The 15,315-nt window shown below is 34.2% G+C and overlaps 1 protein-coding gene across 3 annotated transcripts in view; it reads right to left on the reverse strand.

Moving 5' to 3' along the window:
• Positions 1 to 14,170, reverse strand: part of LOC149534939 (putative histone-arginine methyltransferase CARM1) — a 305,777-nt gene extending 291,607 nt beyond the window's left edge. For all 3 annotated transcript variants that reach the window (XR_016356983.1, XM_089804488.1, XM_089804487.1), the window contains exons 1-2: positions 13,798 to 14,170; positions 5,871 to 5,939 (exon numbers count right to left, since the gene is read on the reverse strand). Coding sequence is in view for 2 of the 3 variants with exons in the window: in XM_089804488.1 (XP_089660614.1) it covers positions 5,871 to 5,939; positions 13,798 to 13,998 (270 nt within the window). In the remaining variant the exon portion in view is untranslated. The remainder of the gene's footprint in view (positions 1 to 5,870; positions 5,940 to 13,797) is intronic.
• Between the last annotated feature and the right edge of the window lie 1,145 nt (positions 14,171 to 15,315).

Here is a 15,315-nt window from a genome sequence, read left to right on the forward strand (position 1 = left end):
AGTATAGTGATAAATTAATTAATTGAATAATAGTATTATTTATCAGGTAAAAGGTAATTTTATCTCAAGCCACATTATTGTGAAGTGACAATAGTGGAATATATCAACCTCACAGGCTCACAATGTGATAGAAACTAAAAGACCACCAAATAAACCATTTTAGTTTCAAAAGGATAATTTATCCAAGTAGAGATATTTGCTCCTATAGTTTTTAACTCACCGCCAATACTAAAGAAAATCTCGTTTGTGTTACAAGTTGCATGTAAACTGCAGAAAGCTGAATGACATGCTCCTATACAAGTGAAAATGAGAAGATACCAGAACTTTAAAAAATCACACATTAAGTTTATATGAGCTTGCATAATTAAATTACTAGACCGAAAATTCATGTCAGAAGGTAGCAAACTTCAAGATGGCTTATGTTTAATTTTCCCACTCACAAAGAAAAATCAAGATCAAGGTAAACTTCTATTGCCCTTGCCTCCCTGTAGATCAAGACAAATGAACGATGTCACTATTTAAAAAAGGCGATAAACAATTCAAAGCGAGCCTGTAACCCCTACTAGCATGAGGAAATGAAAAAATAGCTCACATCGTTTTTTGAGTTGAATGCAAGGTAATGGGTTTGCAAACATTATCTCAAAGAACCATGCAGACGAACTAGGGCTATTTAAGATTGTACACCCATCTCCAGTGACAAAGATCATTGCTAATACATCTGATTATTGCTCCACTAAGCAAAACTGGCATCGGCCATCTTATAAATGTGTTCCCACTGACACGAGTGAAGACTACAAAATCAAGGTGTAATAGCAGCCACCATAATGGAGTTGAATAATAGCAGCCACCAGTAGATGAGAATAGGATGGCACATCAAAGCTACGTAGAAGGCTTGTGAGAAAGAATTAGATGGAAAGTAAATTTGTTTGACTGTCCTTGTAGTTCAGATTGGAGAGCAAAGATGATATGGCAGTATCAAAAGGCCTGATTTTTGAAAGCAAGTGCTGAGCCAAGAACAAGGCAAGCAATTATTGGTGATCCTTAACAGGCAAGCAGATAATCAAAGTGAATTTAGAAGCAGCAAGCACTAAACAATGAGTGAATGATAGATCATTGAGTATGATCCGAAACGTTGATGCAAAAACTCACACACAATATTACCCAGAAGCAGGAATATAATAAATGAGTGAATGGTGAAGCCTTCAAGTTCAAAGTCTTGAAATAGCAGAGTAAGATGGTGTGGATTTGGCAATGAGGTTCAAAGAAAGCACAAAAAACCCAAAATGAGAGAATATTTCTCTTCTATCGAAGGATGTGATATATAAATGAGAATATGAGTATTTCATTGCAAAACTACATGAGGTGAGTACACATAAGATGCACCACAAGAAATGTGAATATACAACCAATGTGGGAAAAGGATCTTTACTAAAATGAGTGAAAAACAAAACATCGAAGAAGAAAAGTCCTTGTTGCATGCATAGGTGCAATCTACCTAAATAGATACCTATCCTATCCTAGGTTCAAATATCAAATATGCAATCAAGTTACTAGCACTTGCACTAGAAGCATTTGCAAGGGCTACACCGATCAAAAAGTATACTTGATTTGACATGCTAAAGTTTTTTTTCTTAATTGTCTATATAATTCTTATAATACAAATCAACGCGTACAGTATTTTTGTTACATTTTTGAAATCTTTATATTAAAAATATTTTTTTATAGTTGATGGAAGGAAAGGTTTGTAACAATTTCAATTGTGAATATTCTACATTAATGGTTGTTCTGAATTCATGGTTGTTCACTTCCCTTGTATGGAAAAAACATCTGAACGATAGAGAAAATATCTTATATCTTATTTTCTCAAAAAATAAATATTAAAAACAAAAAGACTATGAATCATAATGTTTTAGAATATGTAAGTAAATAAAACTTATGAGATTGAATGTTTAAAATACAGTCATAATAATGGTTTTATTCATGCATATGATTTACTATCAATTTCTACAATTTTTCCTTTTAGGTAAAGCTTTTAACTTTGATACCTAAAATAGATATATTCATCTAATGATAATTAGTTCCATCATTTTCTCTCTTATATAGGATTTGAACTTTACTACCACAATTAAATATATTGGTTTGAAAAAATGGTGCTTCAAAGCTGTCTGAAAGCTCCTGGCACTAGGGTTTCTGGAGCAGCTCATGGGCGAATGGTTGGCTTCAACAGTCTTGACAAAGCGAATCAGCAGGCTCCCAATGGTCACAACAATGCTGTTTGTAGCCAAACTGAGGTCTAAACACCGCTGAAAGCACGGATTAAAAAACTAGGGTTTAGTTTATTAGATGGTGAGCCATCTTGCACAAGCGAAGTAACAAAAAGTGATAATGGACTGATGCCCACTGATGGAGCCCTAATTTTTGCAAATTAGGGCTTCCATTTGAAAATAATGTTGGAGATTCATGATGGAAAGTTTGTCATTGGTGTCAAAGTTTCACAAAATATTGAATACAAAGCATATAAGGAGAGTAGTTCAATAAGTATATGAGAATAATAATACTCACAATGATAATAACAGCCAGCTGAGACAAGTATATTTGGAAAGATACATATAGAAGTGAATCGAGCACATATTATAGAAGTGATGGTAAGAAAGTATTTGTAGCGAGAATAAGAGGCCAAGAACTGAAATTATCTTTATGACACTCACTTGCCTAGTCATTAGAATACACAAGAAGTTTTACAATACCTTGAGCATGTCAATTCAATGACAAAACATATGGAATGTGCAGAAATAAATGAACGGCAATAAAGATGTCCTATCACTTGTGAAAGAACAAAGATGGCAATGGAGAAGGTGTACGAATTAGCGATAAATATGGACAAAACTGAAAGGACTCTATTCAAAGTAAAGAATCACATAGGTCAGTAGCTATCAAAGCTTGCTGTTCTTCCTATATGTGGCAGTTTGGCATGATAATTGAATTCAGAGACTTGTCTTTCTATAGTTTGCATTGAGCCTCAAACACGGGATTATGTTCAATGCTGGTAAACTGTTCCAAAGACAAACAACACTGCTAGAAGACAGGAACGATACCTTGTCAGACTACAAGGATGGACTACCAACGTGATTAAGGGAGAATGGATCAGTGGTATGAGTGTGATTTGTCTCATATACAACAATTAATTATTTCCTTGTTTGACATCGACGGTGTTTACTTGGTATATCTAGTGGAGGTCCAGATTGCAGCGAACAGGAAGAACAGAAAAAATGCGTGGCTCTTAGTCAACAAGAAAGCAGCGGCAGTGAACTCGGTCACTACACATAACAATAGAGGTTTATACAATTGTTTCCGCAGAGATTTATAGCAATAATGATCGGCAGTGATTAATGATATGAACATTGGCTACCAGTTGCGTTGACAGACTCGACACTTATAGATATGGATCGAATGAAGACAAATTCAAGGCAAGGATCAGAAACAGCAAGTCTCAACCAATCACGTCAATGTTTGAATGAATATCAATCCTGTAAACTACACAGTTAATATTCAGAAGTACATATGAATGCCGGCTGAAGAAAACAATAAGTATTGAATACGAATATATCAAAGCTCTTTTGTCATTTGCAATAGAATGAAACATTTATAAGGAAGCGATAATATGTATGGAAGCGAACTAAGTCACTACAGACAACAGTGATGAACTTTGTATAGAATGGAGGAACATATGGAAATAAAATGTAAACAAACAGTATGAATTGAATAAGGAGGCATCAAAGATTAAGCAAGAAAAATGGCAATGAAAAGTATGAAAATAAACGAACAATGCTAAAAAGAACATATATAGTTATAAAGAGATAAAGTTATGATTAATGTTCAGTGCAATAATCTCATCAAAGGAAATAAAGAGAATAAAGAGAATAAATAATAAGTTTGAAGCCCGATATGTTAAAAAGGGTGACAAAGCATCATGGTCAAAGTAGAACTGTCGCACCTGGAGATATTGGAATGACATTACTGGCAAACACAAAAAAAAGAAGGTTCAATTTATTATTAATGCAAGGGAAAACCTAAAGGTATCGCCAAGAGGAGTCCGTGTTTATCAATATGAACTATGTCAGAATGCATAAACGCAACACACAGATATAGCATGAATCATCAACAAGGAGCAACGTCATCAGCAATTAAACTAAATAAACCTTCTTAATCTCTGCCAAGTTTAGAAGGGCTACAAAAATATTTAAAATGATTCCCCAGGCAGCCTTTTATACTTGCAAGTAATGACCAGCGAAAGATGAAATCGAGCACTATCACAACTCAAAAGATTCTAGTTAAGGTTGCACGGGTATGGGGATACTTGGGTTCCAATGGTACCGGTACAGGTGCGGGTACGGCTATTTTTCAAAATAGAGGACAGAGGTAATTGGGTACATCAAACTTTTCTTTTTAATATAATTTAATATTTATAGAAAATCTTAAATTATGGGTCATGACAATGGTTTTTCAAAAAAGGAACAATGATAAAGTTTGCAAGTGTATTGTTTTCAGTTTCCAATTTGCAATATGTTTGTAATAATAATATATGATAAATGTTTAGATGCATAACAGAGAAGGCAAACTATTCATGAACAAGATCATATATCATATACAATGACACTTTACAAATGATAAACTTCTGACTTGAACAGTGATAAAATTTACTGTTAATTTATATTGTATTAAAGTTGCAAACTGATTATATATTGAGTTGGGCTTGATAAACAACAAGCTGATACACAAACAATAAACTGAAGCAAGATCAGATTCATCTGGTCTCATAAGAAATTTCAAAAGGACCCTATTCACTCCAAGAATTCTCCATCGAAACTCTCTTAAACTTTGGTCATTCTCCTATGGACATCACCCCAGCTTATATTGCTCCTTGCATGATGACGAATGAGGTCATCGATCTTCCTCCCCAACCCCAAGTGGTATATATACAGACACCAGCATGGATAACTAACCTTAGTCTAAACCTTAATTTTCCAAAAACTGATATATTCTGTTCACGAAAGATTTCACATGATTGACAAACTCTTTCAGGTTCATCCACTGTACTTATGTTTTCATCATTATAGTGCTCGCTATTTATACGGTCCTTGAATAATTGAGTCCTACTTCCTCTTCAACTTGTAGAAACATGTCATTCGACCTACTTCAGCAATCATGAACAGTACTCAGATTCTTTTTTCTTCTTTGTCAAATATTTAGATTAGAGTCAGTAGATTTCCATAAGCCATGAGATTATTGCAAGCTGTTTCTGGATTCACTTGTGTAAGTGCTTTTGCAAAAACACTTACACAATTGAATCCAGAAACAACTTGCAAAAATATTTAGATTTCATTTTTTTAATTTCCTAAAAATATAAGGCTTGTCTACAAACACAAGACCATGCTCAAAATACTGGAAAACAGTACTAAGAAATCAGAAAATAAAACATTTATAAGCACACAAAAAGTAACATTTTAACTTGTCATCAATTAAATGATTTCTAAGAACAGAAACAAAATATTAACTTCTCATCCGTAAAATGACTTTAAAGAGCTATCACAAAACGTTGACTTACTTCCAGTAAATGACTTCAACGAGCAGAAACAAAACATTCTGCTCTGCACTAAAACTAAAATCATGTCACTCAATGAACTGTTCTAATTGTTTGCCAGATTAATTATATTGTTGTATTAACATTATTTCTAACTACTAAAACTGTCATAATTTTGGTGTAAAATAATAAAGGAATGACGAAAAAGTGAATATAAAATCAAAAATAGAAATACATACAAAGAAAAGAAATAAATCATTTCATTGGTATGCAAGACAGACTAGCTTACCTCAATTGAACAGCTAGGAGAATTCTTGTCTGTGACCCACAATGAAGAAGCAGGTCCCACCCTGAAAAGCTGGAAAAAGAAATCAAAAAGATTTAACTTCCAGCTGAAGCATGAGAAAAAGCTCATTTTTTTAATGACTCTCTAGATTGATATCTAGCCAGAAATACATGAATACCAAAAACATTGTAACCGCAGAATTTGGTCCCATTGGTCTCTTCCACACAGACACTCATGTACTACACATGCATAATGCCTATGGATGCTTGCATTGACAGAAAGACAGGAAACAAATGGAAGTACGAACAAGTAGACATTAAGAAAATATAACTGAAAAATACCAAATAGACTAGAAAAGTTTTTAAGGAATATGATTTGATCAGTTGAGTGCTGCATTATAAAAGCATTTCAAATAATTCCTTCGGTCATGTTATGAAAAAAGGTTAAGGCATTTCAAAATTAATGCAACTGAAGAAAGAATGTTATAAAACACGAATGACCTAACCTATGACAGCTAACTAATACTTGTGAATCCTGGCTAAAAGAAAAGACCATACAAAATTGAGTACACACAAGGATTCCATTGGAAATAAACACAGTGCTATCAGAGTTTTATAGAAGCAGCAAATACAAAGCTATAAATACTCAAATCAATTAAACTAGTGATCAACTGCTATTTCTAATATAACAAATATATATATGTGAATTGAAATGATAGCAACTATCTGATGTACAATGAATTATGTGCTATGAGTATGAATATTGTTTATCACTTATAGTGATAACAAGATGATGCTGTATCTAATATAGTCAATCAGCTTATGCAATCAATTATATTGCTTTCAGCAATGGCTGTGATATCTGATATGACAGTCTGATTATGCAACTTAGAAAAAATATGTTGCTGTTTCAGATCATTAGTGGAATGCTTGCACCTTAATAATGGATGCTGTCTCTGATATATATACCTTTATATCTGCAATCCTGGGTGTCATTTCTGGTCTGCACTATATGCTGGCAACCGACAATGCCAATGGCAATTTGCGCTTAACAGAGAAGATCCAATATGGATAAATAAGCAAAGAGAAAATGTTAAATGATGCTAGAAGGATAGATCGAATGACTTCGTATATCCATGTTAAGGAATGAAGAGTAGATCCCATCCCTTCATTCATACAATACCTTAATTGCACTCTTTCTGTTGATGGGGATTATTTACTGACTCAATCACTAACAACTATAGATTATTATTACAAATTGCACCCTTAGGTGAATTATAATAACTGATCTCTTAATCATCCTTATGTCTTGATTGACACAGGCTTAATTAGCGATCTCTAACTTAATTACTTGGTAATCAGGTTTGATTGTAACTGCATGTCTTTATTGAATCATGATGGAATCAATATCCAATCTGTCTTCTTCGTAGGTTGACATATATATACATGGAGTGCCATTATTATAGGGGACATTACATTCTCCCCCTTAAAAAGTTACTTGCACACAAGAAAATTGAGTTGTGGGTGTTGGAAAATATGCTCATTCTCCCAACTTGCATCTTCATTAGGTAGGCTTTTCCAATTTATAAGGTACTCCTTGACTCAACTCCTTAGCCTTCTCTTGTGTTGATCCTTTCAGGAATCAAGACTAGCTTTCCTTCTTCACTTAGTGGTGGAAGTTCTAGTCAAACTTTGGTTTGTTGCTCAAGTGCTCATTTGAGACAGGATGCCTGAAACACATTGTGTATTCTGTTGTCTTTTGGCAGATCCAAAGCATAGGCAACTTCTCCAATTCTTTTTGTTATTTTGTAAGGTCCATAGAATCTATGTTTGAATTTTTCTACCCTACTTTTCATAAGAGTGGATCACCAGCGGAGTTGCAATCTAAGGTACACCATATCTCCTTATTCAAAGGTTTTTTTTGTTCCATTCTTATCTGCATAAACCTTTTGTTGGTTTTGAGCATTCTAAAGATTTTTGAGTGATTTGAGGATATCTTTGTTACAGGATTCAAAAATTGGCAGATTAACGGATTTCCAGATGATTCATTGATAAACAGAGGAACAAATGTGTTCCTTATAAAGAATTACAAGGATGTTTCTAAAAAGAAACAACGTAGACTGAAGACGGAATTAGAAACAAAACTAGAGACAGGATAGGAAACATTCCTATCTGGACTGAAGAAAAAAGAGACGGGATAGGAAACATTCCTATCTAGACTAAAAGACGGACTATAGACAAGTAGTTGACTATTATAGAAAGTATAAGATATTATCTTAATACCCTCCCTTAATGGTCAACATACGGATGTCGGAACATTCTGGGATAATTGAGACCCTCCCTGGATCTACAGAATGTTGAAACCAAGAAGCTTTGCCAGAAGAGTGCTATGACTCAAAATAAGTTGCAATTACAAAACTTCGTTTTTGTGGAAAAAACGGTAAAACCTAGAATCTCACACAACCTTGCGTATTACAGACAACTTGAAATGATTTTTGAGGAGAAAATTAACAAACCCAGAATCTCACACAGTATTACAGACAACTTGAAATGATTTTTGAGGAGAAAATCAACAAACCCAAAATCTCACACAACCTTGCGTATTACAGACAACTTGAAATGATTTTTGAGGAAAAAATCAACAAACCCAAAATCTCAGAAACAAATTCAAAAGGCGAAAAATGTAGCTTCGCCTTGATCAGGACCCGGAGAAGTCGGACGTTGCGTAACACCCAAAACAAGTTGATCGGTGTTTCGATATTCAAAGATTGCGATGATGCGCTGCTTTCAGGTTCCATAATTGCAACCATTGAATTTGGAATTATGCTCGAGCAAAATATTTGTCAGAGATGCCATGGCACGTTTTTCAATGAAAATCTGTGAAGGCACGTTCTTCAAGGCAAAAATACGAAAGACCCAGAAGAATCAGAGAATGACCCAGAAGAGAGCTCGAAAAACCCAGAAGGAATCTGCTGTCGTTTTCTAGATCCGCTGGCTCGAAAATCGAGGCACCCAGAAAAAATGGACGACAACCCAATTGAGCTCTCGAAAAACCCACCAAGAATTTGCAAACAAAATATTTTTTCGACCCCAAAAATTAGGGTTTCAAAAAAAAACGGCCCTAGCTGAAAAAAGCTTGAAAAAACTTTAGATTTCTTGATAAAAAATGGCAGATTTTTCTTCAAGGATCGATGTGCATGGACGAATGGGGCTAGAGTGTGCTGAACAAACACAGGCAAACCCGAGTTCGGGAATTTCTCTAGGCCGAAAACCCTAAGCGGGTTTTAGAGAAATTCAACAGAAAAAATTTTGAAAAAATTTAAACAAATAATTTCACGAAGAAATTATAAATTTTTTCGAAAAAATTTAAGTAATAGCTCTGATACCATGTTACAGGATTCAAGAATTGGCAGATTAACGGATTTTCGGATGATTCATTGATAAACAGAGGAACAAATGTGTTCCTTATAAAGAATTACAAGGACGTTGTTTCTTTTTAGAAACAACATAGACTGAAGACGGAATTAGAAACAAAACTAGAGACAGGATAGGAAACATTCCTATCTGGACTGAAGAAAAAAGAGACGGGATAGGAAACATTCCTATCTAGACTGAAAGACAGACTATAGACAAGTAGTTGACTATTATAGAAAGTATAAGATATTATCTTAATAATCTTGACATTCCTAAATCAATTCCTTTGTCTTTGGTGCAATAATTTCCTCCCATTTTACATCCATGAGCAATCATGGGTTGTATCCCTATAATGGCTTGAAGGGCATCATTCTAATGGACATGTCGTGTGTAGTGTTGTAACAGTGTTCTTATTATACTTTATTATTATAATGTATTATTAAATACTAATCTAAAAGGAGATAACACAAGGGACATGACAGGAACATTCCTTTACGAACTTGAGGACACTGCTTTATAATCCTCTCCATGAAAAGCTTTCCCTTAATTGTTTACGTGTCTTGAAATACCCAAAATGTCCCGAAACAAGTACCAAATTAATTCAATCTTTATAGTAGATGATTCCATCCACAATATTCTATTGATCATCTTGGTCCTTAAGATCTTCTTTTTGCATTTAGACTTGGGTACCAAATAAATTTTATCTTTATAGCAGATGATTCCATCCACAATATTGTATCAATCATCTTGGTCCTTCCCCTCAATTGGGTCGTCGTTGTAGAAGTTCTTTGAATGCTCGAATATAAGATGTGTCTTCCAATCATTTGCTATGGTGTATAATGAACAAATAGTTGGCCTTCTTGCAATGCATCAACTACTATATTTTTCTTTCCTTTAACATGCTCTATGTCAAAATCATAAGCTTGTATCTTGCTAACCCACTTTTGTTGTCTTTCGCTTAGATCCTTTTGTTCCAAGGAGTACTTTAGACTATTGTGATTTGTCCTTACGGAAAATTTCCCACTTGCGAGGTATTGTCCGAATTTGGCTAGGGTGTGCATGATAGCTAACATTTTTGACATTGGTAGAATACAACTTTTCATTTTCTTTTGACTTTTGGCTTTGAAATGCGATAGGGTGTTCTACATTAGGACAGTTCCTATACCTTCTCTTCATGCATCATATTCCAATATAAAGGGTTGATTGAAGTCAAGTAGTGCCAAGACGAGGCAACTGCTCATGATGTCTTTTAAATTATTAAAAGCTCTTTGTACTTCTTCTCTCCATTTGAAAGCTCCTTTCTTAGCAAGGCTTGCTAAGGGTGCCCCAATATGGGAGAATCCTTTTTACAAACCTCCTCTAGTAGTTACATAACCCATAGAAGACACGTAATTTAGTTAAGGATTTTGGTGAAGGACCAATCGATAATGGCTTGAGTCTTTTCTTGATGAGCTTGGACACCTTTCTTACTTATGATATAACCCAAATATAAGACTCCAATCATTTCAAATATAAATGTAGATTCCTTGGCAAATAGTGATTGTGCTTCCATTATCCCTAGACTTCATCCAAATGCTTGAAGTGTTGTTCCCAGGTATTACTGTAGATAAGTATATCATCAAAGAACACTAGCTGAAACTTTTGTAATTGCCTATTGAATAAGTGATGCATTCATAATTGAAAAGTGCTTGTGGATTGTTAAGGCCAAAAGCATGACTAGAAACTCATAATGGCCGGAATAACAGCCAAAGGCAGTTTTGTGGATATCTTGTTCTCCCACATCAATCTTGCAAAAATATACAGCTTCATGTAACTTGTCCAAAAAGCTCATCAATCTTTTAAGGTATTACATAACAATTTTTTATTGTCTTTTTACTTAGAGTTCGATAATTAATACGCACACTTAGCATTCCATCTTTCATTTTCATCAAAACCATGTAGGAGGCAAAAGTCAAACTTTGGAGGCTATATGGAAAGAGTCTCATCCAATGGAGGACAAGATGATCCCTTAACTTCTCCTTCTACGATGCCAATTGACTGTAATTAAATCAAGTATAGAAGTTAAAGTAGTGATCAACTGCTATTTCTTATATAACAAATAGTATATGAAAATTGAAATGATAGCAATATTTGAAATGATATGTGTTATATGCTATGAATACTGTTTATCACTTATAATGATAGAAAGGTGATTTTGTATCTGATATAGTCAATAAGCTTATGCAATCAATTATATTGCTTTCAGCAATGGCTGCTATATCTGATATGACAGTTTGATTATGCAACTTAGATACTATTGCTAGAAGTTACATGTTCTTTCACATTATTAGTGGAATACTTGCAGCTTAATAATGGATGCCGTGTCTGATATATATACTCTTTTATTGCTTTCAGTGATGCTACACATATCATTCACATTCGCATTCTTATCACAACTACTAGTGCTCATTTTGTGGTATTTTATGTGGCAACAAGTTGAAATAAATACATTTTAAAACCAATTACAAATCCTACCTAACAAGCTTATAAAATTAAGCTAAACCAAAATTGCATACCTTGATGCAATGGTTGTTTCTGAACTAGGTCATATCTTCTTTGTATCGGAAAAAAAACACTCTCTAAATATATGGTTGAATCTTGGTATTGGTTGCTAAAGTAGTTGATGCCTTGTATTGGGAAAATTTTCACTTGCTTCAGCAGGGAAGGGAAATCATAGGTCTTCAACAACAAGCAATGGCAATACCTAATTGCAGCCTCCAACACTCATTTAGTAGCACAATAAATACTTCAAATTTGTGTTTCATGCATTAGTATGAATAAGGGATGTGGGAACACCCTTTGTAAACACATTAATCAATTGTCAAGCATCATTCTTTTATTTACACTAAAACAATATGTGGTTTTTGTAAAGGATGCCAAGCCATCACTAGGATGGTTGAGAAATGTCTAAGATGTACCTTGCCTCCTCAAGGTGCTCAGACATCCCCTAGACATTTCCATTTTTTCTCTATTGAGAGAAGTAGCCCCTTCACATCCCAACATCCCAAAAACACTTGGGGGGATGCAGCGAAGGTTTGGTGGGTGATAATGTGTCCATATGTAACGCAAATAAAAATTTAAGCAATTCAAAAGGCTCTATTTAGTCTCCTAACAAGCTTTTTGAGAAAAGGTTTCTTGCTCAAGTCATATGCACTGAAACGATGTGCACCTAGTTATCTAATCTATGACTACAGAATCCTCATTTCTACATCAGAAAATTAATCATAAAACAGTTAGAAGTATTGGCATGCAACAACGGTTATATTTCATTATGTCATGGTCCTTATGCCAATGGTAGTTATGCCCCAACATAAATGGCCTTTCAACTAACATAAGAGTTGATTGGTTGCAGATGAAAGTTTCCTTCTTTGGTCTCCCCTTTTCTCCTATGTGGCTAGAAAATTTTAAAAGATCTTCCTATAATATTCTCAAAATTGTACTCCCCTCAAGTCAAATACACTAAAAGCATTTGTGTCTAGGAATTGATTCTACACTAAGAATCCACATATCTATATCCAACAATTAACCCCATATTGATTGGAACATTTGGTCTGTAACAAATTAAGTATTCCAATATATATATAGTATGGCACCATGGAAGTGGTCCTTGTATTGCCAAAATGGTCGACTGGTTGTGGAAAAATATGTGTTCTTGCTTGGTCACCTCTCCTCTAATATGGCTTTTAAAAATGTCTTTACATATGCAATTGAATATGGTCTGTCAAAACAATTAGAAAGTAAGAAAGTAAAATAATAAATATAGAATATATAGGCAAGATCCTATAACACAACGATAACTTGTGAGCCTCTCATGTGGGAGGTCTTGGGTTCAAATTCACTTAACACATAAAAATAATTAATTATAATAAATAACAATAATTAATCTAGGCTTCGACTGTTTACCGATAAAAAAATTAAAATTAAAATAAATAAATAAATATATAATATATAATAATTCTATGATAAAAATTTAAACTTAAATATCATGATATTTACTAGCAAACTTTATTTTATTTTTTAGCACTAACTTTAAAAAAAATGGGCAGAGGATAAAGATACTCTCCTTCTAAGTAATTTCATACTGTTTATTTTCAGTTTACTTTTATACAAATGAATGAAAAAGTAAATACTTATAATCAAAAACAATATAACTTTTAAATGTACTGTGCATTATTTCTCAAATATTATTAAAAAGCCTTTCTGCATTTAAGTTTTTATAAATCCAGTATTTTTTAATTTATTTTTTGTTACTTGACTGGAAAAATCTGAAGGTGAACACCTGGAGATAAATTGTAAATTGTCACATAATTATTTTCATTAAATTTACAATTTTTGAAAGAGAAGCAGGGAAAATGAGTATCGTGGGGCTACTTGTGGTATCCTTGGTTGGGCAGCGTATATTGTCATTAAATGCAATTTTTTGTTGCAGATGGAGATATTTAAAATAAAAAGCCAAGTAATACTGAACAGAAAGCAACCTGCGAATGCCGCAAAAACTCTTTAAAAACTTGAGGCTGTCCTTCTCCTTTATGTTCTGCTTGGTGGATGAAATACAGATAAGGCCCCTCTTCTGCTCCTCCAGTGGCAAAGCGTAGGTCCCCGGTGAGCCATTCGTTGGAGGACACCACCGTCACTGATACATTTCTGAAGACACTCGTGCCCTTTTCACTATCTTCCATAGCTGTCTTTTGCCCTTTGGACCTCTCCCCCGAGGAGTTTTGCAGATTTATGTAAATATCCCGTGAATCCTCCTAGGGTTTTGCAGATCTATTTGGCCTCAATGCTTTGAAAGAAATTGCCTTCCCTTTTCCTGCCCAAGCTCAACCTCCTCAACTTTTTGCTCTAATCTGTGGGTTTAATGGTGTCATAGCAGAAACATTTTGAACTTTCCGTAATGCTCCCAGCCAATTTTAATCAAACAGATTAAAAAGATACAGGAATAACAATCCTCGTATAAAAGAACCATTTTTAGCTAAAACCGTATATATATAAATTAATAACAAAATACGTTTAAAAAATAATTTTATGTAGCGAGCACTTATTATTATTAAATACTTATATAAGTTAATCAACATTATTGTCTAGAAATTATTTACGGAAGATTGAGGATGGAAATATTTTCATTATGTCAAACGAATTAAAATTTAGCTTTTGCAGGTAAATATGTGTGACCCAAGTGAAGTAGGGTTTTGGAGATTGCAAGCCAAGTGAATATCGAGGAAGGCATGTGGATAGGTTGCATGTGTATGACGATTGAGAGCTTCAGCATTTGTTCATTGGGGCAAAGCAAAGTCATACAAAGGAAAGGGATGGAGGGCACCCTACAAAAGTAACAGTTGAGAATGTGAGTTGGTCCATTGCAAGAGTGCAAAGCATTGCTTTTCATGTTCTACATCAACTATGAATGATCAAGAGACATGCATTAAAATTAAGCTTTTGCAAGCAAATATGTGTGGCCCAAGTGAAGCTAGGACTTTGGAGATCACAAGCCAAGTGAATACCAAGGAAGACATGTGCATATGTTGCATGTGAGTGAGGATTGAGAGCTTGGGCATTTGTTCATTGAGCTAAAGCAAAGTCATACAAAGGAAAGGGATGGAAAGCACCCTACAAAAGTAATGGTTGAGAATGTGAATTGGTCCATTGCAGGAGTACAAAGCATTGCTTTTTTAAATCATCTCCTCAACACTAATGTATAGAGATTGAAATTGACTACAATGGTCATCAAATTCATTAGGCCTTGGTCAAATTTGGTTCAAACTAAAAGTTGGTGCGAACAAATCTGGTAGGGCTTATCCTCATCATCAATTTCTTTATCTCTAAGATTTCTTCAAATGGTTTTTTCCTTACGAGGATGATCAAGATCAAATTCTAATAGAAAAATAAGTTTGTACATGCCACTCTCAGTACCGTCTCATCTATGGGAAAGTGTATCTATGGATTTTATAGGGGTCTACTTATGTCTAATAAAAAGCATGGTTACTTGCATGTGTTAG

The sequence above is a fragment of the Cupressus sempervirens genome, chromosome 10, assembly GCF_028749045.1.
Source record: "Cupressus sempervirens isolate cs-2001-9-10 chromosome 10, ASM2874904v1, whole genome shotgun sequence".
NCBI classification, from domain to species: domain Eukaryota; kingdom Viridiplantae; phylum Streptophyta; class Pinopsida; order Cupressales; family Cupressaceae; genus Cupressus; species Cupressus sempervirens.